This window comes from Bombus vosnesenskii, unplaced genomic scaffold (genome assembly GCF_011952255.1).
Source record: "Bombus vosnesenskii isolate JDL3184/JDL3185 unplaced genomic scaffold, Bvos_JDL3184-5_v1.1 scf7180000016274, whole genome shotgun sequence".
Taxonomy (NCBI): Eukaryota; Metazoa; Arthropoda; class Insecta; order Hymenoptera; family Apidae; genus Bombus; species Bombus vosnesenskii.
Genome location: NW_022884343.1, coordinates 524,439 through 550,099, shown reverse-complemented (window position 1 = coordinate 550,099; position 25,661 = coordinate 524,439). Strand labels below are relative to the sequence as shown.

The 25,661-nt window shown below is 32.7% G+C and overlaps 7 protein-coding genes across 14 annotated transcripts; 4 read left to right on the top strand and 3 right to left on the bottom strand.

Moving 5' to 3' along the window:
* The first annotated feature begins 4,140 nt into the window (after nt 1-4,140).
* On the top strand, nt 4,141-7,456 carry LOC117242465 (dnaJ homolog subfamily C member 11). Of its 2 annotated transcripts, none has more exons than XM_033509156.1 (8): nt 4,141-4,379; nt 4,719-4,848; nt 4,926-5,169; nt 5,238-5,548; nt 5,633-5,840; nt 5,926-6,490; nt 6,574-6,703; nt 6,788-6,810. In XM_033509156.1, the coding sequence occupies exons 1-8, from the start codon at nt 4,308-4,310 to the stop codon at nt 6,808-6,810; spliced, it is 1,683 nt and encodes a 560-aa protein (XP_033365047.1). In that variant the 5' UTR covers nt 4,141-4,307. The 2 variants fall into 2 exon arrangements, with proteins under 2 accessions (XP_033365047.1, XP_033365046.1); XM_033509155.1 differs by having other exon boundaries at nt 4,308-4,379; nt 5,235-5,548; nt 6,788-7,456.
* A 1-nt stretch (nt 7,457) lies between these two features.
* Nucleotides 7,458-8,763, bottom strand: LOC117242471 (uncharacterized protein C1orf50 homolog). 2 transcript variants are annotated; one of them, XM_033509168.1, is made up of 4 exons: nt 8,528-8,763; nt 8,186-8,265; nt 7,779-8,110; nt 7,458-7,703 (listed from the first exon to the last, which is right to left on the bottom strand). In XM_033509168.1, the coding sequence occupies exons 2-4, from the start codon at nt 8,253-8,255 to the stop codon at nt 7,515-7,517; spliced, it is 591 nt and encodes a 196-aa protein (XP_033365059.1). In that variant the 5' UTR covers nt 8,256-8,265; nt 8,528-8,763; the 3' UTR covers nt 7,458-7,514. The 2 variants fall into 2 exon arrangements, with proteins under 2 accessions (XP_033365059.1, XP_033365060.1); XM_033509169.1 differs by lacking the exon at nt 8,528-8,763 and adding an exon at nt 8,434-8,484.
* A 220-nt stretch (nt 8,764-8,983) lies between these two features.
* LOC117242464 (importin-13) lies at nt 8,984-12,565 on the top strand. Its single transcript, XM_033509154.1, has 8 exons — nt 8,984-9,124; nt 9,199-9,363; nt 9,441-9,590; nt 9,665-9,918; nt 9,984-10,743; nt 10,887-11,796; nt 11,876-12,022; nt 12,091-12,565. The coding sequence occupies exons 1-8, from the start codon at nt 8,984-8,986 to the stop codon at nt 12,360-12,362; spliced, it is 2,799 nt and encodes a 932-aa protein (XP_033365045.1). The 3' UTR covers nt 12,363-12,565.
* LOC117242463 (5'-3' exoribonuclease 1) lies at nt 12,556-19,910 on the bottom strand. The gene is made up of 17 exons (XM_033509153.1): nt 19,686-19,910; nt 18,599-19,490; nt 18,268-18,521; nt 18,071-18,198; nt 17,615-17,997; nt 17,258-17,550; nt 16,454-16,701; nt 16,117-16,393; nt 15,747-16,025; nt 15,519-15,682; nt 15,060-15,442; nt 14,533-14,990; nt 14,417-14,452; nt 14,188-14,352; nt 13,881-14,102; nt 13,363-13,809; nt 12,556-13,283 (listed from the first exon to the last, which is right to left on the bottom strand). Exons 1-17 carry the CDS (start codon nt 19,758-19,760, stop codon nt 13,101-13,103), a joined length of 4,887 nt encoding a protein of 1,628 aa, XP_033365044.1. The 5' UTR covers nt 19,761-19,910; the 3' UTR covers nt 12,556-13,100.
* A 552-nt stretch (nt 19,911-20,462) lies between these two features.
* LOC117242470 (INO80 complex subunit E) lies at nt 20,463-22,556 on the top strand. 5 transcript variants are annotated; one of them, XM_033509165.1, is made up of 6 exons: nt 20,463-20,634; nt 21,317-21,480; nt 21,577-21,758; nt 21,827-21,956; nt 22,014-22,186; nt 22,249-22,556. In XM_033509165.1, exons 2-6 carry the CDS (start codon nt 21,337-21,339, stop codon nt 22,331-22,333), a joined length of 714 nt encoding a protein of 237 aa, XP_033365056.1. In that variant the 5' UTR covers nt 20,463-20,634; nt 21,317-21,336; the 3' UTR covers nt 22,334-22,556. The 5 variants fall into 5 exon arrangements, with proteins under 5 accessions (XP_033365056.1, XP_033365053.1, XP_033365058.1 ...); XM_033509162.1 differs by having other exon boundaries at nt 20,477-20,630; nt 21,324-21,480; XM_033509163.1 differs by having other exon boundaries at nt 20,490-20,630.
* A 124-nt stretch (nt 22,557-22,680) lies between these two features.
* On the top strand, nt 22,681-23,730 carry LOC117242469 (E3 ubiquitin-protein ligase MARCH3-like). Of its 2 annotated transcripts, none has more exons than XM_033509160.1 (2): nt 22,681-22,952; nt 23,023-23,730. In XM_033509160.1, exons 1-2 carry the CDS (start codon nt 22,713-22,715, stop codon nt 23,518-23,520), a joined length of 738 nt encoding a protein of 245 aa, XP_033365051.1. In that variant the 5' UTR covers nt 22,681-22,712; the 3' UTR covers nt 23,521-23,730. The 2 variants fall into 2 exon arrangements, with proteins under 2 accessions (XP_033365051.1, XP_033365052.1); XM_033509161.1 differs by having other exon boundaries at nt 22,712-22,947.
* LOC117242467 (sin3 histone deacetylase corepressor complex component SDS3) lies at nt 23,407-25,317 on the bottom strand. Its single transcript, XM_033509159.1, has 8 exons — nt 24,910-25,317; nt 24,773-24,836; nt 24,598-24,711; nt 24,319-24,520; nt 24,069-24,249; nt 23,892-24,009; nt 23,754-23,838; nt 23,407-23,666 (listed from the first exon to the last, which is right to left on the bottom strand). Exons 1-8 carry the CDS (start codon nt 25,031-25,033, stop codon nt 23,571-23,573), a joined length of 984 nt encoding a protein of 327 aa, XP_033365050.1. The 5' UTR covers nt 25,034-25,317; the 3' UTR covers nt 23,407-23,570.
* Between the last annotated feature and the right edge of the window lie 344 nt (nt 25,318-25,661).

The window sequence follows — 25,661 nt, the reverse complement described above, 5'->3', positions numbered from 1 at the left end:
TGCGATACATTTGCCTGTTTCATTGGATGAAAAGATCGATCTGGTGCATCAGCTGCACGCGCCTGCCCAGTGAACATTCTCTGATACCTTGCGACTCGTTTCACTTAGCAGTAGTACTGTACCGAGTACCATTTCAACCCCCTAAAAGCGATACTCATTGCTTTCCAGAAAAAGTGTACGCTTCGAGTACCTTTATTGGAAGAAAACTGTACTGAAACATTTTCCAGGCAGTTCTGGAATAGTCTTATGTAATTATGGTTAGTCAAACCCTGAGTAGGAAATTTTATTGTATTAGATATCAAGTATCAATTTCTTTTAGAAGATTCTAGGAAACTTCTCAAGTATGTCAAATAAAGTACGCAGTTTATTGTGATAACTTTTTCAGGAAATTTATTTTAAGAACCTACATTAACACAGATTTATTGACAACTTTAATAATTATAACCAATAGACTAAAAATTATGTATAGTTTTATTTTAGAGAGGTAGGATTCAGAGGAACAACGATGCATTTATTCTGGTGAAGTTCCTGAGAGCCAGTTTCTTTTCACGGTGTCGCTATCGGAATCGAAATCTCCGGGCAAATAAACAGCGCACAAGTTCCCAGCCATTGATCGTGAGCAATATAAATACTTACTTCCTACGTGATGTAGGTACGATTCTGAGAAATAGGCTTGTCATATATGTATACATGCCACTGATTACGTAATACGAGGCTACGTGATTTAGGCAGGCTGCTGATAACGACTGTGAAATAGAAGAGCTTACGTTTCTTCCATCGACCATCTAATCAACCAAAATTCTTGCTTCGTTTTAAATTGCGTACCATTGACCATATAATACTTAATCTGTTAACAATATAACATATTGCTATCAAAACAATGAAAGAGATACCGTAACTATTAGTTGATGTGCATTGTTCGTGTTGTATTATCGTGTTGTATATCACGTTTTAAAGTTTTAAAGCTGTTATTCTTAAAATTTCCACAATATTCTGAAAATTTGCTTTTTGATTTTAAATTTACTTTTTAATTTATGGAGTTGATCAGTGTGGCTTCTGAATTGCTCGTAATTCCTGATGTTCTTATAACATTCTTTTGTCACTCAAACTGTATTTTCTGTGTTCTTGTGCTGCTTTTTAATTGCTGGAATTCCTCTCTCTTGCAATTAACATACTTAAGCTAATTTCTTTTTTATTAATGAAATTCTTTTCTCAGGCTCTTTTACTGATTTTTTAATACCGTATTCCTCTTTTTGCAGGTAATGGTTAGAAACAATTTGAAAGAAATGAAAGCCATGAAATATTCGACCAGTGGTCATTGACCACAAAATAAACATCCAACATCAAGCATTGAGGAAGTCAAGAAATAAACTTTCTTTAAACAATCAGTACAAGGACAAGAATTGAAAGAGTAGAAATTAATTAAGATCCCTTATGAAATACACCTATCCCCCTATGAACCTTCATCATCGGTAAATCAGTCTGGAAAAAATATCTATTTCTGACTATGTTCTTCGAATATATTCAAGTCAACTATTCTACAACGTAATTTATAATTAGATTTTTGTACATTACGATTCTTATTGATTTCATACATTGACTGAAGATAAGAAATTTGAACGAATAGTTAAAATTTCAATTAGGTCCAAGTAGTTGAAAAAAGAAGAAGAAAAACAACAGCCGGATATTTTTCAATGGTGATAACGGATTGTTGATCGAAGGCTAAGACTCACCGGGCTGAATGTTGTCACTGTAACAGTGTATTGTTAGAGCAGTACAATGAGCGTGTTTAACAATACCGGCGACCGATCCGGCCGATTGTTTCCTCGCCTCTTAACGTTACTGTTGCCATTAGCCGCGGCGATTGCGATTAATTCGCTACTAAAACAACGTGCGCCTTGCCTGTCCAATTATTATCACGTGCACGATACTCTATTACATGCGAACTAATCATATCGAAAGGAATATATCGAGACTCCGGATAATTTGTTGCAAATTATTTTCAATTAGACCGTCGATATTTTTTATTATCTTGGATCATTATGAACAAAGGATAAGGTGAATATTTTTAATATTTTTATTATCATATGCTGTTGGAAACTATAAAAATTCCTATCGTTCGTAACAGGTCACGCTTATGAAGGGACGATAAATTATTAGGAAACTCAATCCTTCGAACCCTTTAAAAATTATGACTGACCCAACAAGCGTAAGGAAACACGAGGAAAAAGAGAATTCTTGTTTTGATTAGGGAATGTCAAAGCAAACTGACTCCGGAACACTGGGCTGCCCTTTCTTTCAGTCTCTCCCTACCAATTTTATTGGCTTTTTATGGTGGTTTGTCATGACTGGTCGTGGTCACGTTCTACAGTCCACAGTAACGCATTGCAAGCTATTGTGTCATGGTTGTATGTACTTCTTAACTTGTTAAGGGAAGTATAGAAACGTAGAATTGTTCAAAATTGTTGACTCCTTCGTTTTTTAATTAGATCTCGTGTCACTTTATTTAGGTATAATACAATATAGTATGTACAATACAATACAGAGTACAAAATACTCATATTAAACTGTCACAATAATATTATCACAAAATATATTATATTAGAGAAGTCTATAATTTTCTGAATAATTTTAGGATTGTACTAAAGTTGCTTAAAGCAGATATTTAATAATATAAAAGAATTTTACAGGGTAATACAACGATTTTTTAAATAAAACAGACCATATGAAATAAATTATCATTTTAATAAAGGAGATCATGTAAAATAAACTACCATCTTTTAATAGATGAGCCCATATAAAATAAATCGACATTTATTTATTAGTGCCAAGAGTTTACTAGGACCATAAAAAGTTTTACTGTAATATTGTATGTAATTTGCAATTTTGCATTACTTATAAGTTATCTAGTATATATAAAGAAAATAAAACAATAAGGAGGGAGATAAATCGTAAAGATTTGGGAAACAAAGAGAAGGAGGGCATTTCTTGTAATCGTTGCAATTGTACTTGCAATGAATCTTACAATTTTTTATTATGATTATTTGTGATTCCTTAAAAGTTAATAATGCAGTTGATCTGTCGTCTGTGGTACGATCACCGACGAGGTACAGGCCATAAAGAGATAAAGATAGAGTATGCGAGTCATATGTTACCGTGCAAGTGGATGCAATATGGAAATAGAAAAAGCGCTGTATAGAGGGTTTCTTCTGTGCTTGTCTAATCAGACACAGTGAACACAGACACCACTCAATGATTACATTTTTATTTACTATTTCTATACGAATGTGCATGTGTTATTAGACAAGAATATGAGAGGTTTGTATGCAGCATTCTCTTTCTACTCTTATACCGCTTTCTCAGCTTGCTCACACACTCTATCTTTATATCTCTATGGTACGACCCGTGGTATGTTTTACCTCGCTTTTCATTTGCCTGTCATTACACACGATGACATAGACGATCGAAAAAGATTGGAAAAAGCAAACAGAAGAAAGATGAAAGTAGGAATGAGTATAAAATCTCAATAATAATAACTTGTGCTTGCTTGTACCTTTCATTAAATCTTCATAAAGTCATCAATGTTTTATTGCTAAACAAGCTTAAACATAAACAGTTAAATTTTATTATTCTCCGATAATGTGGATAAGCGAAATAAAGGTAAAAATAAAAATCATTTTAATGAGATCATATTTAAGTAAGTTTGTATAAAGGATCTCAAAAATTGATAACATTTTATGTTGTAGCAGAAAATGTAAGTTGATGGACAAGTTTTTAAGTGATATACAATAGAATTTATCTCATACGAAAATCTAATTGTTATCGTCAAATTATAAAATATTCTAAAACGCAACGTAATGTATGCATATGTGTATATATTATACATACATGTGTATATTTATATGGATATGTAACAAAAAAGGTTATATACATATTTCTAACACAGATTTTTTTGCTTCTGTTACCTTCATGTTGTCTTTATCAACTTTGGTAGTTAAATTTATAATTTCTAGACTCATTGCTCTAAATCGTAAAGGACATAACAAACGTCCGATTTTTTTTTAAACGTCCGCTCCGTATTTCAAAACATAGGATTCGAAATCTCTAAAGATGTTAGATCTATCTTGTATACCCGTCTGTGGTTCCATTCATCTGGCACCATCCGACGATAGCTGCAAGTACTAAATGATAACCGGTTCTCGACCGAGTTTTTCGTAACCTATAGGAGCAGAAGACTAAGATTAAGGGAAAGCATTGGCACTTTGTAATTTGTGTGAGTCGACAAGGGAAAAAGTCGAAATTCCGAGATGGACGATGACAACGATCAGGAACATCTAATCGAGGACGATTACTACACGTTCCTAAACATTGCGAGAAACGTGAGTTACCGAATCATTTCGAATTACTGAAACTGAAGACCAATTTCTCTATCTCCACGTGACATAGTATTCCTTGGTGTCTGATGTAATCGAGCTTCCCTTAGGGATATATAATAAACAATATGAACTTGTACTTTATGAAAATCATTCAAACGTACTATTACATTCCTATATTTTGCTAATCAATCTTTTTCAAGGGAATAATAAATTATTTTAGTCACTGTTCTTATAGCGTGAATAGTGAAACATGCACTTCAGGATTGAATTTTCTTTAAGGTTTCTGTTATTAAAATAAAAAATTATTTTACAACATTTTATTTATGATATATTTGCTTACAGGCTACACAGGAGGAAATCAATTATGCGTACCGTACACAGAGCAAACTATATCATCCTGACAAGCATGTGGACCCTGTGCTCAAGAAAGAAGCAGAAGTATTGTTTAATCGTACTAAAGCAGCTTACAAAGGTTTATATAGAATAATATATTTTAATGTTTTATTATATTATATGAAAGTAAAATGCTTACTATAATATATATTATAGTTTTAAGTAATCCCCATCAAAGAGCTATTTATGACACTGTGGGGATTAAAGGACTGAAAACTGAAGGCTGGGAAATAGTAGAACGTACTAGAACACCTCAAGAAATCAGGGAAGAATATGAATATCTAGCGAGAGAAGCACAAGAGAGAAAATTACTAAGCCTCACGAATCCCACTACTAGTATCACAATGAATATCAACGCAACAGACCTTTTTAACAGATATGAGAAAGATCCTGAAGATAGGTAATGCACTGTAACCTTTAATTCAGATATATGTGCTATAAAATACATTATATTTTAAAATATAGCAGGGATATACTTTCATGCATAGAAGTCAGTGGAATGTCGTTTACACAATCTATTGAAGCACCTCTTAGTTTACAAGATATTGTAACATTGTATGGTCAATTAAGCACAAGAAATGGTGTAGGATCTGGTTCTATAAACATGTCAGCGAAGCGTTTGCTTTCGTCTAAAGGTTGGGTAGAATTAGAGGTCGGTGCTGGGAACGGACCGATGATATCGTTCAAAGGTTTTCGTATGCTACCCCATAAAGTATTGTTCAATGGGGCAACAATACTGGAGTTCACTCCATTCGATATTAAGGCTAGTCTTATAGGCAGTATGTTCGTCCACCTTATCTTACTTATTGATATCGACTGCTGAAAATATTATGTAATTTTTAAAAGAATTATATTAATTTCAGGACTCACAATGCAATTAGATACTCATATAATGGGTGACCTTACATATAATGCGGGTCCAGAAAGTTCCATGAGTACCAGTATTGTTAGAGATACAGCGAGAACTTATACATCGTTTTCCATTCACCTTGGTGTTCTACGATCATTCGTTAGTTTTAATTACATATATAAAATGCACGAGAAAGAGATGAAGCTACGTGGCAGCGTGAGGTGAATATCAGTCAACAAATTATTCTATTACCCATGATTGTATGTATTCTATATTTCTAAGTCGTGAACATTTTATTAATTACAGAGCTGGCACATTCGGACTGCTCGTAGAATACGGAGCGGAAAAAAAGGTTTCGCGACACACTAAATTATCCGCGATCGTGTCCGCAGGGGTGCCAACAGGAGTCATGCTAAAGCTTAAATTGAATCGTTCCTTTCAAACCTACGCCTTCCCTATTCATCTTAGTGATGAGGTTCTTCCAGCTACTATGTTCTACGCTACTGTAATCCCACTAATGACATGGGTCGTGCTGAAGAAGATTGTTATAGATCCTATGGTAAAAAAACGACAAGAACGTGAAAAAGAAAAAGAGAAGGAGGTAAACAAGACGAGGATGATGGAAAAACAAAAAGAGGCAGAGAGCGCTACCAGATTAATGAAAGCCACCGTGAGTAGGATAAGAACTACGGAAGAATCAAAGAAGGGATTGATTATCACGAAAGCTTTGTATGGAAGATTTGTCTACCCTCAGCGAGATCAGTACAACTCAGAGCAGCAGACTATACATAGAGACGAAGTAATAGATGTAACCATCCCTTTACAATGTTTGGTAAAGAATTCAAAGTTAATCCTTCATGGTGCATCTAAGGTATGTTTTGTAAAATTAGTTAAAAATAATGTATCTTTTCTTTTTTGTAAAAAATAAAATTATTGTATGTTCCCATATTGCAGAGTGAACTGCCAGGATTTTATGATCCATGTGTAGGAGAAGATAAACAATTGTTAATACAATATCTATTTCGTAATCAAACACACGAATGCATAGTGAAAGATAATGCACCAGTCAGAATACCATTACCATGTAAGAACTAAACTAGATGATATATAATGATAACTGTGACTATAATTTTTATAAATATTAACAAGAAAAATTGGTCTGTTTCAGCACATAAAGTGAACACAACATGACGTATACGCCATCATAAGAAATCGAAGTAAAATCACCGTGTTTCATGGTTATAGTCTGTGCTGCTTCATTGAGTTCTTTCGACCGTTTTTAGATTAAACTTCCACAGATACCTTGAAGAAATTGAGTGTTCATCGATCATTCATACTACTTTATACGATAATTTTATGTCCCCAAAGTAATCGTTTGCATGATGCGCAAAGAAAACAGTGAAAGAATCAGATTATTATTTTCACAGTTACTGTAAGAAACAAATTGTCTTAGATACGACGACTGATTTATTCTCGCGTATAAGATCAAGGAGGGAGAAACTTAGTATGCCTTTATATGACTATAATAGAGATATTTTTCACACTAAAGAAAGTATTATTCGAAGAATCGATTATTGATAGAACTGTATCTTTGCTTCGTAGTTCGTTAATATATGAAATATTTCCTTCATTAAACACAGAATGTGTATAATATATACATCATTTTTTAGAAATTGTATTCTCTCATACATTTAATTTCTCGAAAATAGTAGTATTCTACGAATTAGTATGAAAAGTGTAATTGATAAATTATGTAAAATGGTAATGTAGAACGCACATGCATAGTTCCTCCCCATATATTTAATCTAAGGAAGTAATAAATATAATTTAAATTTTAGTTGGAAACACATTTCAAATGAATGATTTATTTAAAACAGATATGTTACATATCATTTTTACATATTTACATTTAAATCAATACTTTTCAATGCATTTGTTGAAATATTGGACCAAAGTTGAGCCAATATAGTCATTTCCTTGTTCTTCTTATCAGTCTCTTCTAAAGATGTCCATGAATGATCATATTCTAGTCTGTAGGAACCCTTGTAAGTCTGAACTGGTCCAGAATTTGATATAGCCCATTCCTGGAATATAAAATAGTTGGACTTTTCACATATCTTTTTTAATTCTGAAATTATTTAAAAGCATAATTTATTTACTTCTGGACTAATCATGGATAAGTAAAGCTGACCACTTTCTTTTTGGTACAAATGATACACTTGTCCAGGATGTTTTACAAAATTACAAGGAACATGATGTAATTTCATGTTCCAATCAGCTTCTGTGAGAATATTTTCAGCTTGTTTTTTCAGGTGCCTTATTTGGTCTACAATCACTTGCAATTTGCTGCAGGCATTTGCTTTAACAAAGTTGTCTGCTTTTTCTATTTCCGTTGCCAATGCAATTAAATCTTGTCGAGAGATTTTACCCACAGCTTCTGGATCATTTAATGGAATACCTTGCGGTTGAATGTTACGCTCTACAAGAGCTACTGCTTACACATTAACAATAGATAACGATTATTATCTTAAATAGTATCAAAAGAGTAATAAGATTCTATTTATACCTTTACTAGGTAGATCCTTGGAATCATCCATAGTAGTAGCTTTTTCATGAGGAAGACAGTTTACATTCATCGAGAATTTTCTATAAAAATAAAAATTAACAATGAAGTAATGACAACATAATGAAGAGGTTATGATACATAATAATTCAAATAATCCGATAAAGATTATGTCGTATGGTTAAAACATTTAAACTTCCCAAATTCTGGGATTTTGATAAGTGTAACGGCAAGGTGTCTATAACACATACATATTATACAACGTAGTGCTGATATGTCGAACTTTTGAAGTTATGTTATTGCGTGTTCACATGGATTCGTTTGATGTATAAATTCACTACGTACCTTTAAAATACATAAGAAAGGCATATATAGGATTTTTTTTGCCAATCTCCAGCTGCCTCTTTCAAATCAAAGCTTTTCTTAGCTTTCTTCTTTCTCGATTGAAAAACGGATATAAAGTTTTGGATTGCTTTTAAACACGTAATAGCGCTGTCATCGACAACGAAGGATGTTGTTTCCGCGAGCAACTGTGAGATCTCTAAAACGATCGAAGGAAACCGTGTAAACAGGGATTAAGTAGTTTTACATGCAACAAATTTTAACACGTTTTAAATGATTTACAAAGAAAATGATAGAAAAGTTGTTATCGATAGATACGGTGAAACGAACTAAATACAAAATTTCAATGAAATTGAACGAAAGAAATCGTTATTTGTGTATAATGGAATCCTACCAAGTTTAGGCTTTTAGATAATTATTGACTATAAGATTATTTATCAGACCAATAAATAATTTGCAATGGATTATGCAAGTGTAATCGACCAAGCTGTGAAGCAGTTCTACGCGGAGGGAAATAACGACGTTCACTCATGGTTGCTTAAAGTTCAGACTTCTCCAGAAGCCTGGACTTTTGTTTGGGATCTTCTTCATTCCTCTAAGGTAATGGAATATATTACTTTTTCCATGGGATATTGGTATCTTATTGGAAATAATAGTCCTCATTTTTATCATAGTCAAGAGAAGCACAGTTTTATGCGGCTACCACGTTACATGCTAAAATTTCCAAGCAATGGGATGAAGTGCCCAAGAGTGAATATCCTGTTCTACAGGAGCGTTTAATAAACTTTATGAAGCAGCCAGACATGCCAAAGGTTGTTCTGTCTAAACTTTGTCAAGCGGTAATATCTCCTACTTGAATTTATTTGATTTAATTTAACTTGTAGAGATAATAAAGTAACGAATTCTATGGTTTCAGTTAGCTGGATACGTAGCAAATGTTAGTATAGTTGCAGATAATGATAATAAAGATAAAAATGTTGTAGAGGAATTGACACGGATGTTGTCTTATGATTCTCTTCCTATGTTGGAACTATTGTTACGCACGCTTTCTGTGTTACCTGTAGAGGTAAGATATATACATAAATAGTTTTTGTAGTCTTATATTATATATTATATTAACATGTTCAATAATGTAATCAGTTTGAAAGAAGACATGACGTAAGAAGAGCCAAATTACACAAATGTATAATAAATAGCTGGTATAAGACAACCTGGTTGTTAGAAGAAGTTTTTTCCATGACTAATCTAAATTCTGAATACGTTAATAAAGATATGCACTTACTAGCTATGGAATGTGCATTATCCTGGCTTAAAGTTGGTCAACTTCCCCTCGAGGCAACAGGGCAAATATACCCCCATTTATTAACAGCTGCAGCATATTATGCACCAGCCAGGTATGTGTATATATATTTCAAACATGTTTTTTATAAATGAGACAAAATGATAAATAATTTTAAAGGACAATGCATGGCGAAAATCCCAGAGGTTGGGAAGTAGTTCAAGAATGCTTAAATATGATAGTAACCCATAGTGAACTTGTAAAGAGACCACAAACATTGTGGGAATGGGCACATAGTTTGGTAACCATGGCAAGACAATACAGTGACAAATATTTTTGTGAAATTTTAACTGCAATTGGAGAGGCTCACAGTAGAACATTTTTAAATGCTTTAGTGGAAGAAGGAAATGATACGCAGAAATGGACAGTCGAAGGTTTAATTGAATTACTTTTACAATGTTCAGAACAAGAGGGAAGATATCCCACGAATGAAACTCGCAGTTCTATCCCATTTGGGTTCTGGTACGCTTTGCAGGATTATCTCCCTACTCTCGATCAACCTTACGAGAGTCGTGCTTTGCTGATTCTAAAACCCATTTACGCAAGATTAGCTCAAGCATTATTAAGAAAGTCGACACTTCCCTTGACTCACAACGAAGCAGGAGATGTAGATGAAAGAGAACTTTTCAGGTGTTACAGACAAGATGTGGCAGATGCTTTAGATTATTGTTATAGAGTATTAGGACAAGATTTACTAGTGCTTCTCGGACAGAGATTAAGTCAGACGTTAAACAGTTCACAGAAGTGGACAGAAGTAGAGTCAACGTTGCACGCTTTTGAGGCTGTAGCCGATAGCGTTGGTATTGAGGAATCCCACTACATTCCTGCTTTAATGGATTTGGTTCTTAGTCATATCCCATATGATCATTATCCTGGAGAGGTACAACAAATTCTCTAGTATTAAAATGCTGCATAATTTAATTATATTTTGCAATTTTATATTCACTTACAAAAAAAGTAATATGTAGAAGCTTACTTTACTTCATCATAGATGGAATGCAAGATTTGATTCTATGTTTTTAGGTACTCGCATGTGCGTGTTCAACAATGGGAGCATATGCAGAATGGATCGGAGAACATCCGGATCCTTGGCTAGAGAGAGTGCTTCGAATTGTAACTTTAGGTTTGACAAGAGGCTCAGTAACGGCACCTTTTGCTACTATGGCTTTGAAAGATTTAGCTAGAGAATGTGAACAGCAACTCACACCTTTTGCTCCATCTATTCTCAACACTATCGAACAAACTCTTCCAAACGTTACTCCGGGATGCGCAGAAGGTTTACGAATGATGTATGCAGCTGGCAAGTTGCTAAATACCTTGCCCTCTGTTGACGAACAATTAGCTCATCTGGATGCTACACTAGGATTATGTATAATAAAAATTCGAGAATTACTACAACAACCTTGGTTCATGGCACGTGGTGCAGTAATGAATCAATTAAAAATGGCCACCATGTTCTTTTCTACATTAGAAGGATCTATTGGAAAGGCTGTATTAGATGGACTGTTACCGATATTCAGTCAAATCGTTGCTCATCCCGAGTGGGGACAGGACAATTTCACGCTAGAAGAGATGTATATCTGCGCCCAAAAGTCCCTAATGTCATTGTTGCATCCTGAGGAAGATGCTCGACCTCTACTTCCCATTCTGGCAAACTCGTACAAGAATTGGCCTCATCCCGCAGCTTTAAATCTTCTTCGACAACTTGTCCTATTATTTGGACGAGATCCGAATAACGTAATAGGTCCCGTTTTCGCGGACATAAGTTCTATTACGCTAAGTGGCGTCAGGGCCTGCAGATCCGTAAATGGAAATTTATCCGATTGGGCAGAATTAATGGAAGCATATCTTGGGTTGTTGGCTCAAATTTGCAAAAAGAATACCAGGCTATTGTTACAGATTCCGGAACAAATTCCTGAAATGTTGCAATGTGGTAAGTTTTAGTTTATAACTTGATATATTTTCGATTATTAAATCCGGAAATCTGTAATATCAAAATTTAAAAAATGCAGGAATCGACTGTTTAACGTTACCAGAATCGGGCACAGTTAAGGCGGCCGGACATTTCCTCACACATGCTATTATGCAAAGTCCGCACCTACAGACGTTCGTTCAACCAATTGGTCAACAGTTAGTTTACGTAATTTTACAGTGTGTAGGTATGTAAATAGATAGCTGTTCCTTGAAAAATGTCAAATAACTATATAATAAAAATTCGTAATAATAGGAGGACAAGTACCACGGAGATACCTAGAACCTCACGCGGAAGTTTTGTTGACATTGAATAAAACATGCATAGAATGGACAGCACAGTGGCTTCGTGTCGCCTTTGAAAAACATGGTGCCTTATTCAAAATTTCGCAAACACAAAAGGAGAATTTCATTAAAAATATCCTCCGAGAACGAACGAATAAACGGATGTGCGATTTATTGCAAGATTTTAGCCTGCAAAATTTACCTTCTGCGACTAATTGGAGTGTAATGACGCGTAAGCAATGAAAGCAAAAGGGAAAGTAACGAAAAGTAATTAATCATGCTCGATTGAGTAAATGCTATTATAATCTGTGTATTATATCTTTTACCGCGAATGGTAATGTTTATCTTTTATATAACAAGCAATTTTAAATAAAAATTATGCATATATTTAAAAAGAATATATAATGAGTGAAAGGAGAAGTGATAAACAGAAGTATATTACATAAGACATCGATTTTTTTTATTCATTGTCCATAATCAGTGCGTTTTAAAAGTTTACAAAGAAATCATTTCCATTTTTTAATAGAATTCATATACTGTAACCTACATAATACTCAATACCGACCTCCACACAACATAAAACATAAAATATTCATTTATCTTGTTGTTTCTAAATCACATTAAATCAATCTTACAAATTAACTTCTATGTTTCAACATCATTCAGATGTATAACATTCAACTCGATATGCTTACAAAAGAACGGAGAAAAAAGGGAACTACAAAATAAAAATGACTTACATTTGAATTGTCGATATGCTTACAAAATCGGAAAAAAGAGAATTCCAAAATAAAAGTTACTTATGATTGAGTATTACAAACATGCTACTTCAATATCCTTGAAGATTCTTTTTCCATTTGCACACATGCACCTTCGTTTTGTTTGGAATTGTTTATTACACAATATCGAAAAGAAATGTAAAAGAGAGATAAGCGCATCAGAATGTCTTTCGATTGTTTACCAAATGTTCTTCCTTTTTCTTTAACCTGAATTTTGATTTTTACTATGATTGGCTTCTTCAATTTGTGTTGATATGCAAAATTTCGCCGCAACTCGCGACTTTTTAGGCTTTATTACGGTCTGTGTATTTTGTACTTGATGTGAATTATTCTGCACTGGTTTCTGCTTCTCAAGGGTCGTGCTGACAGCTTCCACTTTTATCGTCTAGAAAGATTTAGTATAGAAATGAATATTTATAATTGTTTGAGAATAAATATTGTTTTAAAAAATATTGATAACAAACCTTCGTTGGCGTTTCCTTTCCCTTCTGTTGTACTGTGGGTTGAGGTTTGTCTTTGGCACTTTGATTTGCACTGTCTTTGCTTACAGCCTGTTTGGCTGTGATGTGTCTGCTTTTCTTTTGTGCTTGTAAGGGTACGAAAGCTGTGCACTTCTTTGTCTCTGCCTTTGGTTCCTTCTGATTATGAGTTCGTTCTACTTTTGATTGAATATGATGCTTATACTGATGTTTATCATGCTTGGGCGTTTCTTGAAGTCCAGGTACGCGATGATGGTCCTTTTGAACCCAATCAGGGAAAAGTTGAAGAAGCTTAGGTTCTGGAGGGTAATATGGTACTGGTGGTGGCCTTACATTCTGTGGCCAATTACTGTTCTGGGGATTAGAGTACCAATGTTGCGGGGGTGGTAAAGGTATCTTCATATTTGGCAATAAATTAGCTAATTTTAGTTCCTGTCAAAAAATCAACAAATAGAGTAAGAATAAAAAAAGTAGGAAGATATTCAAATAAAACTTCAAATTACTGTATAAACTTTCTTTGCAGCACTTCCTGCTGCTTGTTCGTGATTCGCACAAGGATCTCCAACAAATATTCTTTTATCCGGTAAAAGAATATGTGCTTGGATCAAATTACTATCTCCAACACCAAAATAACTATATCGAGGCATTCCCACTCCACTGAGTTGATAGTAATTCAGTAATTGTGAGCAATACCAAGTTGGCGCCTTGTCGTTCTGTCGAGCATGCTGGAATGGAACAATTCTTTTTTAATCCTTTTTAATTTAATTTAATTTTTTATCCCTATGTTAAAGACTCGAAATAAATGCTTACATCAAACATTTGTTGCACTAAAGGTGGCGTGTCCAATGCCTTCTTTTCTTCTTGTGAGTTATTTAAACTTTTAGTTGTTTTAGATACTCCAGGGTGGACAGGTTCTTGAGAATTTCCATCGGAAATTTTTAACACTGCTTTTAAGAAAGCACTAGGATCTTGTAGCTAAAATACCATGATTGGTAATAGTCTGTTAATAAAATGCTAAATACCACACAGCTATACTTACTGAATTTTCGACTTGTGGCACAGCTTTGATTAGCTCCTAGTAAATGAGTAATAACTTAAGATCTTTTTTAATTTCTTAAAAACAACTTAAAATATTTAAATTGTCAATTAAATAACCTGTTTTTTATGCAATTCATTCCATATTGCCTGGAACTCGGATGTCGGTTCTGCCATCAGCTTCTTCGGCACGTTTTGAGAAAGCTGTACACTTTTTGCTACTGGTTTATGCGATTTCCGAACGCTTACAGTGTTCTGCGCGTTATACTGCTTGAATTTATGAGGCAGCTGATTCTTCGGAATTTCCTCTATATTCTTTTGTGTAGACCATGACTTTGGTGACATTGGTGCTTCCACCGTTAAATGCTTTTCGTTCCTATATATAACATTGCTGGCATTTGTGCGCGATTGAGCGTCCTGATTGATGGCCATGATGTTCTTCCATTGCTCTGTGGATTCTATATTCATTTGTGTTCCTTTACCCTGCTCTATTCTCTGCCCATAACTGATATTTATAAAATCAAGAACTGATAAACGATACGCGCGGAATTCAGAAGATCCATTTATGCTAAATCCACCTAAAGATAATGTCGAAGTAAATCAAATTGCTGAAATTTACCGCTTCAAGAAATAGACATTATCCTTACCTATGATTGGTTTGTCGAACAAAACATCGTACATAGTGTCCAACGTATTTTCCATCTTTTGTATTCCAATTATAGTTCCCTTGTATCCAAGAGGTACCGTGAAATTATCTTTAATACAGCAAATTCTGTCCAATAGCTGAGTCTGCGTTTTTGGATCAGGTGGAAGGTTTGTTATACGCAAAGTAGGTGTATAAAGCAAATATGGTTGAACTTGTATGTCCACAATTTTTCCAATGCTATTTGGTGACTCGAGATACGCATCCACTATTTCTTCAAGGTTTTTCATTATAGTATTCTCGATAATTTCCCTGCCACAAGCACGGCTTTCTATTCCATGAAGTTGATCTTTCAACCATGCCACTGTATCGGTTAGTTCTTCAGAACTATAGTATTGAAATATCACGACTTAATGGTTGTCAACCTCACCAAAGATTGATTGTTAATAAAATTATTGATTACCCTTTAGTAAATAGATCTTCTTCTTTAAAAATACATGTGATTGGATTTTGAGCTAAACGCTCAAACAAAGTGGGGCACCTCAACATGTAGCTACGGATTAAGTCGAGAGCTTTAGGACTGTAATACCATTGACCAAGTTCCCCTTTTCTAGTGTAACCAGGTATCTAAAATTATACACACAATGATAAATCTATAAAAAAGAAAAAATATATATATATATGCACTTACTTCCGCGTTCTTTTTGTTGAACTTTAAATTAAATCCGATATTATATGTAACATCATCTTGCTGAAGTTCATTTGAGGATTGTTTTACGAAAATCGTGCCGGTAATTCTACTTAAAAGCAAGGAGCTTATACCTAACCTCTGCGAAGCTACGCTGCCGTGCATATATTGGGTTTGGAGATCTGCTTGAATCTGTTTGATCGCTTCAAACGACGGCTCTCGCATCGTTGTTACAGATACTTTTATTCTGCCCGACTTCTTACAGATCGCGGATTCATGTATCTAGTAGAAAAAGAATCACATCTTTGCTCTACGACATATTACTCTATACATCTAATAATACTAATACGACTAATTACTCTATATGACGTACTTTTCCCATTGCTCCATAATATGGATGAGTCAACATGAAACATACAGTTCCTGGTTCAAAGATATCACTGACAGTCTTGTATGATTGTACATTATTACAGTAGGTTGTGATATCTTTTACTATAGTCTGATAAGCATAACAAGTTGGCATTTCGGTCCAGTGTTTCTCGATGTTCACCTTTCCTTGAGCGTCAAAGATGTACTTTTTGCCTACCAATAGTCGTATATGAACTAAAAACTTCGTATCTCCGATATCCACTCCGAGATGATCCTTATACCTACAAATAATAATTCCTATAGAATTCAGAGCGTTAAATGACAAATTTTAGTTGACTTACATTTCTGTTATACGTTTCTTCCACACATTCCATTCTGTTTCATTGATGTTGTCAAACTGATTAACCGAATTCATCTTCCTGCTCGATTCAGAAACACCGATTACCAAACCTTCCTTCAAATGAGGCCAATTCACGTACACTGTTTTACCTAATAATTTCAAACCTATGGTTGTTAAGTCAATATTGGACTGTGGTTTTATGTGGAGAATCATACTTTCTCGGCGTGATTGTCTCTGGAATACCTTTACCTATAAGCAAGAACATGTCAATGAAATAAAGCAATATAGTTAAGAATGTAGAGTAAAAAGATTGTAGATATAGTGACTCTCAAAAGTATTCATACATTTGTCGATATCTTTTATGAATATATTATTTGTGTTAAACGAAGCATTTTGAAATTTCGTCAGCGCTGTAGTAACATTCATTTATCATGATTATATTGGTAAGATGTAAAACCATTCTGAAAATTTATATATATATTTTGCAAAGATCATAAAAATATTTAAACAATATTACACTATATTATAATAACACTATTCATAGGACTATCTTTAACACTTATTACATAATTGAAATGGCTATTTATACTGTATATTAATTGTTTGATAAATATAAGTTTGCAGTAGGTTTCTTGCAACTTCTGTATGTATATTTTCAGATATGGCTTAACTTTTGCTAATATAATGATGGCAGTCGTGTCTTATTATAGTGCTAATGAAATTTCAAAATATTTTATATAATATGTACGATATGTACAACATAATAATAAGTGTATGAATACTTTTGTCAGCCACAGCAATTTACTTTGGCTTGTTCTAAACTCGCAGTATGTTCTATATATTGTAGAGTAGAAAAACCAGGATAATATACATCCAACTTTACACCAGGACACAAGCCCCGAACTAATTTTTCCTGAGGTACGGCAATGTCCTCACGATTAATTAGTTGAACTTTTGCGTGATTAATAATGTCAGGAAAATATTGAGGTGCCTTATAAGCACCTAAATTTTCTTCTGTATAAGTGAACAAACACATTGGACCATGCTTGTTTCTTGCTCGTTCTTCCGGAGTTATTTGTGGATAACGAGGCGCCATTGCTACAAAAATTCAATTAGTAATTTCAATTTATTGATAAGCGAAAATGTACATATTTTTACGCACCGTCTACTATATCTTTCTCATTTATAAATGGAATGAGTACTACAGCTTCCCATTCCTGCTCCTTGCCATTTAAATCTGTTTCAAAATTCGTCGGATAATATTTAATTATAGGAGATTGATCCTCGGTTAACAATGTTTGGAATGCTGGCGGTAATAAGTCTTTACTATAAGATGGCAACACGGCTAATAATTGTTCGAACGGTAAAAATGGTTCCCCTAAATCAAATTCCAATTTCAAGTCTTTAAAATCTTTTATATCCGAAATATAAGGTGCATAATGGTGTGGATAGTACCACGACCAGCTGCAACAACCGTTATAGTAATAATTTAAATTCCATTGAATTGCTCTAACGTAACCCTCAGCTTGTGAACGTAAAAAATTTCTAAAACATCATTTAAGACACAATTAACAAACGTATGAAGTTGAGTCACATGATCTTTGTTAGTTACACTTACTCGTCTATATTTTCGTATTTTAGCTTATTTATATAATAATCCTTTTTGCATTGAACGAATTCCATAGTGTACATTTCACAATCTGATTTATCATCACCAAATTCATCATCATCATACTTTCCTGTTGACTGCATTAGATTGCTGTTAAAGAGTAAATATTGTAAATATGATTATTTAAGTACAATTTAAGTAAATACCATATCCGCGGCAGATCTAAGTAAAGCATCGAATTCCTTATCTTGCATTTTCCTTGGAGAACGAGTCTCTTCACTGCTTCCTGACCTTTTGTCATTGGAGTTCTCAGTTTCAGTGAGAGGTCTTCCTGTCTTACTTTCGAGATACTTTAGATCTGCGTAATACTCCGAAAATTGCAATGTGTCAAAACGACTAAGTCTTTCCATAAATTTTTCAAATCTATCTAATCGTAACGTTCCTGTTTCATTTATGTAACCTGAAATGAAATGACTACTTTAAGAAACTTATGAAACATACCGTATTACATGCTTCTTCTGTTTTAGATTATCTAACCATCTAATGTAGGCATTACATCCATATATACTTGATACAATACAGACAATGCGCCATGTACAATATGTAAATTTGGCAGATGTGGTATAAAATCATTTCCTATAAGAAATCCCATTAAAATCCAGTCGTCGATTATATTTTCCAAATTATATGGAAAAGGCAATTTTTCCTTTAATGAGGAAAATTCGTGATTTATATACTCTCTTAACAGAGATAAATGAAACAGACAAAATTTTGTCTCTTCTGGTGTTAAACAAACTTTTTTTTGCTTTTTACCAAATGTCAATTCTTCCCTCAATAATGTAAAATGTATTTCATGCGTGCATAAACCTAACATTATTAAATCTGCATCTAAACCATATAAACAATGTTTTGTATTTACATCATAATTTGCTTGTGTTTTCATATAACGTATATAGTCCATTATTTTGTGTTCTCCTTCTCCAGGTACCTGGGACCCACTGAATATGACCTTACACTTTTGCCAAAGTTTGTCAGTTGATATCTTATATGTAATAAAATACTTTAATTGTTCATCAAGTTTGGACATAAAAACCGTTCCTGGAGTTATACAGTTAGAATCAAATCTTTTTTCTTTGGGTAAAATTGTACCCTTAACCTTTGCTTTATCATCCTGAATCTTTGCATCTTTCGCAGTCTTGAATCGTCTGCTTCTTTGTTGATTAATTTTCGCACGTGGTGCCACACCATCAACTGCTATAAAAAATAACTTCTGAGGCTGGATCATACGAAACAATACTTCTATGTAACGAAATATATTTTTGAATATGGTCTCTTCTGAAATACGGAATGTAATATCCGTGTCGTCCGGATGTGAGCAATCATGTATAATACCATTCACATCTAAATATAAATTATCAAATTCAGGTATCTGTAAATAATAGCATTATTTTACATTGATAGTACATCCAGAGATATATATTCATTTTATTTCATATATCATTTGTGTATTTCAGTTAGAAAAATTAAAATTTGAAAGTTTTAAATAACAAAAAAGTATAAAAATATAGAAGAACAGAAAAATATAGAAGGATGAATATTGTTGATGAGATTTTTTTTTAATTACTTGATAGTCCTTCAATTTTTCAGTAAGACAAGGATATCTTTCGCTTATATATCGAAAGAACTTCGGTATACCCATTTTTAATATAGTAATCTTTTCTTACTTATTAGAAATGTTAATTTGAACTATGATGATAACACTTAACAATTTCTAACTTAAGAACTATTATACAAAAATTAAAAACTTCGACCATATAAGTTTATCAATTTTAATCATATTCCATAGACAATCAGTTTTGGGAAGATGCGAAACTCATTGGATTTAATTAGAACATAGCGCATTGATGGCTATTATTTTCCTTAAAGTTTTAATATTTAATACATAAAAAAAGAATAAGAGATAATAATTGTACTATTTTTTAAATATTTATGAACTTCTTTATCGCGCTAAATTCAAAGTAATTTATTTACTCTGTACAAATTTATTTTAAAAAAAGACCATCATTTCGTTTTTTGTAATTTAATTTTTTATTTTTTCATTATTGTACATTAATTCGATATTAAATTTGCTATTAAAATATGACACACATTATTCATTAAATATTAACATTTATATATTTTTTTATCGTTCATATCGAGTAAGTAAATCGTGCAATAATACGAAACGTAAACTTACAGCAATTACACAAATTTGTCGTTTATATTAAGAATAGAAATAAAATGTTGTAATTTTTACAGCTAATTACTGTAAAATCAAGAAATTGTTAATTAAATTCACGAAAGTTATGAAAAATTATTTATATTTCCTATAAAGAAGAATTTGTCAAATTGTATCTGAAAATTCAATTTAATGTTTATTGTCGAATGGTAGTATTTCAAAGTTACTATAGAATCGATAAAGAAGTCACGATTTCAGAATGAAAGCCAGTCATAAACAGCTTATTTATCTTCCTAATAATTGTTCGTCTCGATTAATCGCAACATACGAAAAATCATTCTAAAGTTTTGCGTAGGTACTACTGAAATTTTATTTCAAGTCAAACTTTATTGTCCTCGCCGATTATCTGTTCGTTTTCTATGAAATATTTCAGTTTATCTTCTATCGTTTAAGAACTTAACCTTATACAGCATCAAAGTAACATTAATTCGTTCCCTGACAAAAACACTAAAGTTTTTGAAATGGAAGCTGTAATTGTATACATATCAGATTGTTGCATAATAAATGTCACTTTCCCACAGGATCTTGTTTCAGACATTCTGAAATCCTAAAACATTTGACAATTTTATGGTGGATGGGCAAAAGAGTTTAAGTCAAAGTTTGGTCGACAGGATAAATATGCTAATATTTTCTACATTGCTGTCTTTTGCTTACAGTTCTAATAATACGAATTAATTTCACTTCTTTCCCACTCTGTTACTTGAGATTATAATAATATATCCAAAATCTAATACCTAATCCTACATTGATCTTTAAATATTGCAAATATTTCTTTGTAAAATTAATAATTCTGACTTATACTCCTTTACCTAACAAAGAATGTTTTCATTTGTAAATTATTTTGTTTATAAGATTTTTATTATTCACTTCATTGATTTCATGATATTCTTAAGGTGATTTCATTCTAAGAAACAAACAATATCAAAAACATTTTATTGTTACACTTCATTAAATGGAATAATAGAGACATTTATTAGCTTTTAGTTGCAGATGATCAATGTTGGAAGAATGGTATTGTCGCTCAATTGCAAACAACAATGCAGATGCAGAGGACGATGACGATGATAGTCCAGAGGAGGAAGTGCCTAACTATAAGGATCAGTATCGAAATCTTAAGAGAAAATTAAAATTTTTAATTTATGTACGTGTATCTAGTATTTTTATATATATGTTGGGTATAAATTTATTTTATAATTATTTGATTTATTTTTTCAAATTTATTTGATAATTATTTCAGGAAAATGAATGTTTTCAAGAAGCTTTGAGATCTACACAAAGAAAATTACTTAAAGTAAATAGGGACAAGAGTTTTTTATTAGATCGATTATTACAATATGAGAAAGTAGATGCCTCATTCAGTGAAAGTGATGAAACTGAATCATCTGATGAAGAAGTTACTCGCCTTGATACTTCAAAAAGGTACTTGAAAAAACTTTAGTTAAAAGGAAAGTGTTAGTATTTATGTATCAACTTTGTTCTATTCCTAGAAAAAAGATAGAAATGGGAATTAGTAATCATACACCACATCATATGCCAACAGTGACAAAGTCTCAACTCAACACAAGCAAAAAGAAAAAGCCTACTCCAAAAGTAACAAAATCAAACAGCACACCTATAGTAAGTAACTATTTGTAATTTAAAGGAACAGTTAATTTAGGATATTTCATATTTCAGGTACAATCATCAAATAATGTAGTACCAATGTCTTTGATGTCAGATGGCCATATGACACCAGAGGAAGTAGAAAGACATCTAGAGTCTCGACAGACTTATTTGGAACTAGTACCAGAGAAAGCACCACCTACTGTTCCAACTGAAATGTTCAGCAATGACCCTTCATTAGACAGGTAAATAGTTTGTTACAGAAATTTTTGTAGAAATATGTGTTATACGAAATTTACATTTATAGCGAGTCTAACGAAATCGGAGAATTAGAAACGTCTCCAAGTAATATAGGTGAAGACTGCCCCAGTGTGGATATGATGGCCGAGTGACAAACATTTATTCATAGTTTAGTGATTAATTACAAACTGCACATATAATTACTTATCTCATTAATATTACTTTACTTGATTAACTTAACTGTATTCTTCGTAATGTAATACAAGTTTTTATACATGTAACAAGATAGTTTGTAAATGACCACCTGTTCATAATCCTCATTTTAAGGAGTACTTACGACGAACAAGAGAAAATAAATGAAATCTTATCATCGGAGTTAACGAATTTCATTTTTCGATAACATAATAAAATAACGTAAACAGCAATAATAATTGCAAACTGAAATAATCATGTAATTAATTTTCGTTCGTCTTTTTTCTTCTTCTGAATATGTTACAAATATTCAGGTTAAACAGCTAAAAATAGTCTATAATGATCGGTCAGAGGAGTTCCGTGGAAAGTGTCCTAGAAAAAATTATAGCAAAAGTCGAAGCAGAATCAAATCAAAAAAATACAGGTATTAAGTTGACCATAAAACGAAAACTCAATAATTCAAAACATGATTCGAATAAAAGAGCGAAATTACATGAATCCCTTGATGAGGCGACACACTGTCGTATTTGCTACGATTCTTCTCACCAATTACCCATTACATATCCCTGCAAGTGTAAGGTTAGCTAATCATCGCTACTTTTAATATTCCAAGGAAATTAAAAAATAAAACGAATTAAATTTTTTCAAGGGAACCATGGGTGCAATCCATTTGAAGTGTCTAGAACATTGGCTAGAGGAAAGTAATAGAAATAGCTGCGAATTATGTGGACACCAGTTCGAGATCAGACGAACTCCTCGTTACCATGTTCTACATTCTATATTAATTTGGGTGTGTCTTAATCAACAGCAACATCAATTGTATGTTCGAAGTTTGAAGGCCGATTTACTTCGGAGCATTATTATTACGCCTATGGCGATAGGATGTTCTTACATTTGTATAGTCGCGGCCGATTTTTACGCCAAAAATAATTACGATAGCTTTCCACCAGCGCGATGGTCAACTTATTTATTATTAGCTATGATGTCTCTGTTGCTCTTCTCTTATTTTATATGGATGTACATGGCGATACAGTATCATCAGAAGATCTGGTTTTATTGGTGGCAAAAGACAAGTACAGTAAGAGTTATATTGAATCCAGAAAATAGAACTTCAATAAACTACAAGTCTAATGTATCACAAGTTTAACAATTACTGAACACTTATACCCGTAACAGTGAATACTTTTACGATAGTCATTAGGATGCTCTTCTTTTGATTGAAATTTTTCCTCGACTTAATTGGGATATATATATACGCACTTTGCTTCCATCCGAAACTTTCTTCACCCATATCTATAAAATGAGGAAATTATAATTTAAGAAAAAGATTATAATAAAAAGCAAGAAATTTTATGAATTTGTTGATAATCATTTACATACAGCTTCAGTTCCTATCGCCGAAATATTTGCAGCGAACCTAGTTAAATCTTTTCCTTCTACGTACACTGGTTGTCCACGATGGAACCTATAATTTTCTTGATTTAGATAGATAATTCCAAAAATAAAAATCAAAATTACCATCGTCTTTCATGTAGAAGTTTGCCATCTTCTATCCTAGTCTCTATTATTGGGGTATCAGAGGGTGGAGGAATATGTTGAGAAGGCATGTTTACTGTATTATAATGTGGTAGTATTGCTACAAATAATGATTCCCAGTTAATTCATGTACATTACTTTGAAATTTTTAGTCAGTACCTGGTTTTCGAATAGTGGTCAGTACTTTACCGCGACTAATAGCTTTTAAATCGCTCTCTATCTCTTTTTCATCTAACAAATAGTTCAATTGCGCGGGAGGCGGTTTCCTCCGTTTTTCTACTTTCTCAGGTACAGGATCGTTTGGTCGCCTTCGTAATTTTCTTGTCATTACAGGTTTCACCTTAATAAGTAGAAAAATAAATATATAATATAACGAAGAGTGAAACTGCTATTTGTATCAGATTTATACCTCCATTGAATCGCCAGTGAGTTCCATTGTGTGTCGATCAGATTCAATCATTTTCCGTTTTTCTTCCATATCTGTTAATAAGTTCTCCTTTAAATCTATTTTCTTTTCCTCAAATTCCTTCACTGCTGCTTTTTTTTCTAATATATAGTCCCGTTCTACCCATTCTGTCAAATAATCACGGTAAATTACATTCAATCGTAATCTGTAAATAAACAATTTAATTAAAGGAACAATTACATAGTAATTCCACTCAAAATGAATATTATACTTAATGCGAACCTTTCTTTGTACTGGGTTTCCAAGCGTTTTAATTTTCGATTATACTCTGGATGTGTGCCATCCTTTAACTGCTGTAGTTGTTTCTTTAAACTAGCTAACTTATCTTGATAAACTCTGAAAAATCTGAATGTAACTCACCATTGATCAAAGAATTGACATAAATTTATTTACTTACTGCTCCTTTATTTCTGTATACTCTTCAGATTTGCCAAGATCTGTCTCGCTTGCCTCCTCAGTATCTAGAAATTTTATAAATTGCCTGTTTATAAAAGTATTAATTACAAAAATATATTTTTAACGAATTAATTGTACCTTCATCACTTTCATCTTGTTCTTCAGCATCTCTGTCATCTTCCAAATACTCGTCGTTGTCTTCATCAATATCATAATCGTCCTGACCATACATGGTCGAAAACGGAGAATCCTGATACGACATTTTACAGTACAATAATCATTTCTTAATATTTCATTAACAATACTAGATATTTTAAGCCAGTTTGAAAAACAAATAGCTGTGTACAATTAAGGTTATTTATATATCTACAATGCCATTTACAACAATACTATGAAGTTTCAATTTTCATAATATGTGGAACTCATTTTGATAATAAAATAACTGTAAATAGATCACTATTATGTGATAGGAATAATATATAATATGAAATCGTATATGTTATTCTTGGAATGTATAAACAAACATATATGCAATTGATCAGCTGTGGAACATTTGATGAAAATATCATTAAGGCTGTTTTAATACAACGATACTTTCGCGAGTTTTTAGTAAATCATTTCATAATTTCAACTGGTACAAAAGCGTGTAGCGAAAGAGATATTTGAAAATTTATTATAATAATTTAATATAACGATATATAGAATATTATAATAATTTAAACAAAAGTACAGTTCATTTAGGGTTTATGCATAAGACTAATATACATGGAAATTAAATATAAAAATTTGGAAAAACTATACATTCATTAGGAATATTAATATCAATTAACAAAGGAAATTCCAATATTTGTTAATTTTAATCAATATTTCAAAAAATATCGTCCTTCTTT

Excerpts from the sequence above, each read along its gene's own strand:
- LOC117242465 (XM_033509155.1), top strand. The coding sequence starts at position 4,308 with ATGGACGATGACAACGATCAGGAACATCTAATCGAGGACGATTACTAC. Across the intron at positions 5,549-5,632 it reads TAAGGCTAGTCTTATAGGCA|GACTCACAATGCAATTAGAT; the intron begins GTATGTTCGTCC and ends TATTAATTTCAG. Across the intron at positions 6,704-6,787 it reads AGTCAGAATACCATTACCAT|CACATAAAGTGAACACAACA; the intron begins GTAAGAACTAAA and ends GGTCTGTTTCAG.
- LOC117242471 (XM_033509168.1), bottom strand. The coding sequence starts at position 8,255 with ATGAATGTAAACTGTCTTCCTCATGAAAAAGCTACTACTATGGATGAT. Across the intron at positions 8,111-8,185 it reads CAAGGATCTACCTAGTAAAG|TAGCTCTTGTAGAGCGTAAC; the intron begins GTATAAATAGAA and ends ATGTGTAAGCAG. Across the intron at positions 7,704-7,778 it reads TATCCATGATTAGTCCAGAA|GAATGGGCTATATCAAATTC; the intron begins GTAAATAAATTA and ends TTTATATTCCAG.
- LOC117242464 (XM_033509154.1), top strand. The coding sequence starts at position 8,984 with ATGGATTATGCAAGTGTAATCGACCAAGCTGTGAAGCAGTTCTACGCG. Across the intron at positions 9,919-9,983 it reads GCATATTATGCACCAGCCAG|GACAATGCATGGCGAAAATC; the intron begins GTATGTGTATAT and ends ATAATTTTAAAG. Across the intron at positions 10,744-10,886 it reads ATGATCATTATCCTGGAGAG|GTACTCGCATGTGCGTGTTC; the intron begins GTACAACAAATT and ends CTATGTTTTTAG.
- LOC117242463 (XM_033509153.1), bottom strand. The coding sequence starts at position 19,760 with ATGGGTATACCGAAGTTCTTTCGATATATAAGCGAAAGATATCCTTGT. Across the intron at positions 18,522-18,598 it reads TGTAATGCCTACATTAGATG|GTTACATAAATGAAACAGGA; the intron begins GTTAGATAATCT and ends ATTTCATTTCAG. Across the intron at positions 14,453-14,532 it reads ATGAATTGCATAAAAAACAG|GAGCTAATCAAAGCTGTGCC; the intron begins GTTATTTAATTG and ends CTCATTTACTAG.
- LOC117242470 (XM_033509165.1), top strand. The coding sequence starts at position 21,337 with ATGTTGGAAGAATGGTATTGTCGCTCAATTGCAAACAACAATGCAGAT. Across the intron at positions 21,759-21,826 it reads CGCCTTGATACTTCAAAAAG|AAAAAAGATAGAAATGGGAA; the intron begins GTACTTGAAAAA and ends TTCTATTCCTAG. Across the intron at positions 22,187-22,248 it reads AATGACCCTTCATTAGACAG|CGAGTCTAACGAAATCGGAG; the intron begins GTAAATAGTTTG and ends TTACATTTATAG.
- LOC117242469 (XM_033509160.1), top strand. The coding sequence starts at position 22,713 with ATGATCGGTCAGAGGAGTTCCGTGGAAAGTGTCCTAGAAAAAATTATA. Across the intron at positions 22,953-23,022 it reads CATATCCCTGCAAGTGTAAG|GGAACCATGGGTGCAATCCA; the intron begins GTTAGCTAATCA and ends AATTTTTTCAAG.
- LOC117242467 (XM_033509159.1), bottom strand. The coding sequence starts at position 25,033 with ATGTCGTATCAGGATTCTCCGTTTTCGACCATGTATGGTCAGGACGAT. Across the intron at positions 24,250-24,318 it reads TCACTGGCGATTCAATGGAG|GTGAAACCTGTAATGACAAG; the intron begins GTATAAATCTGA and ends CTACTTATTAAG. Across the intron at positions 23,667-23,753 it reads CGGCGATAGGAACTGAAGCT|ATATGGGTGAAGAAAGTTTC; the intron begins GTATGTAAATGA and ends CTCATTTTATAG.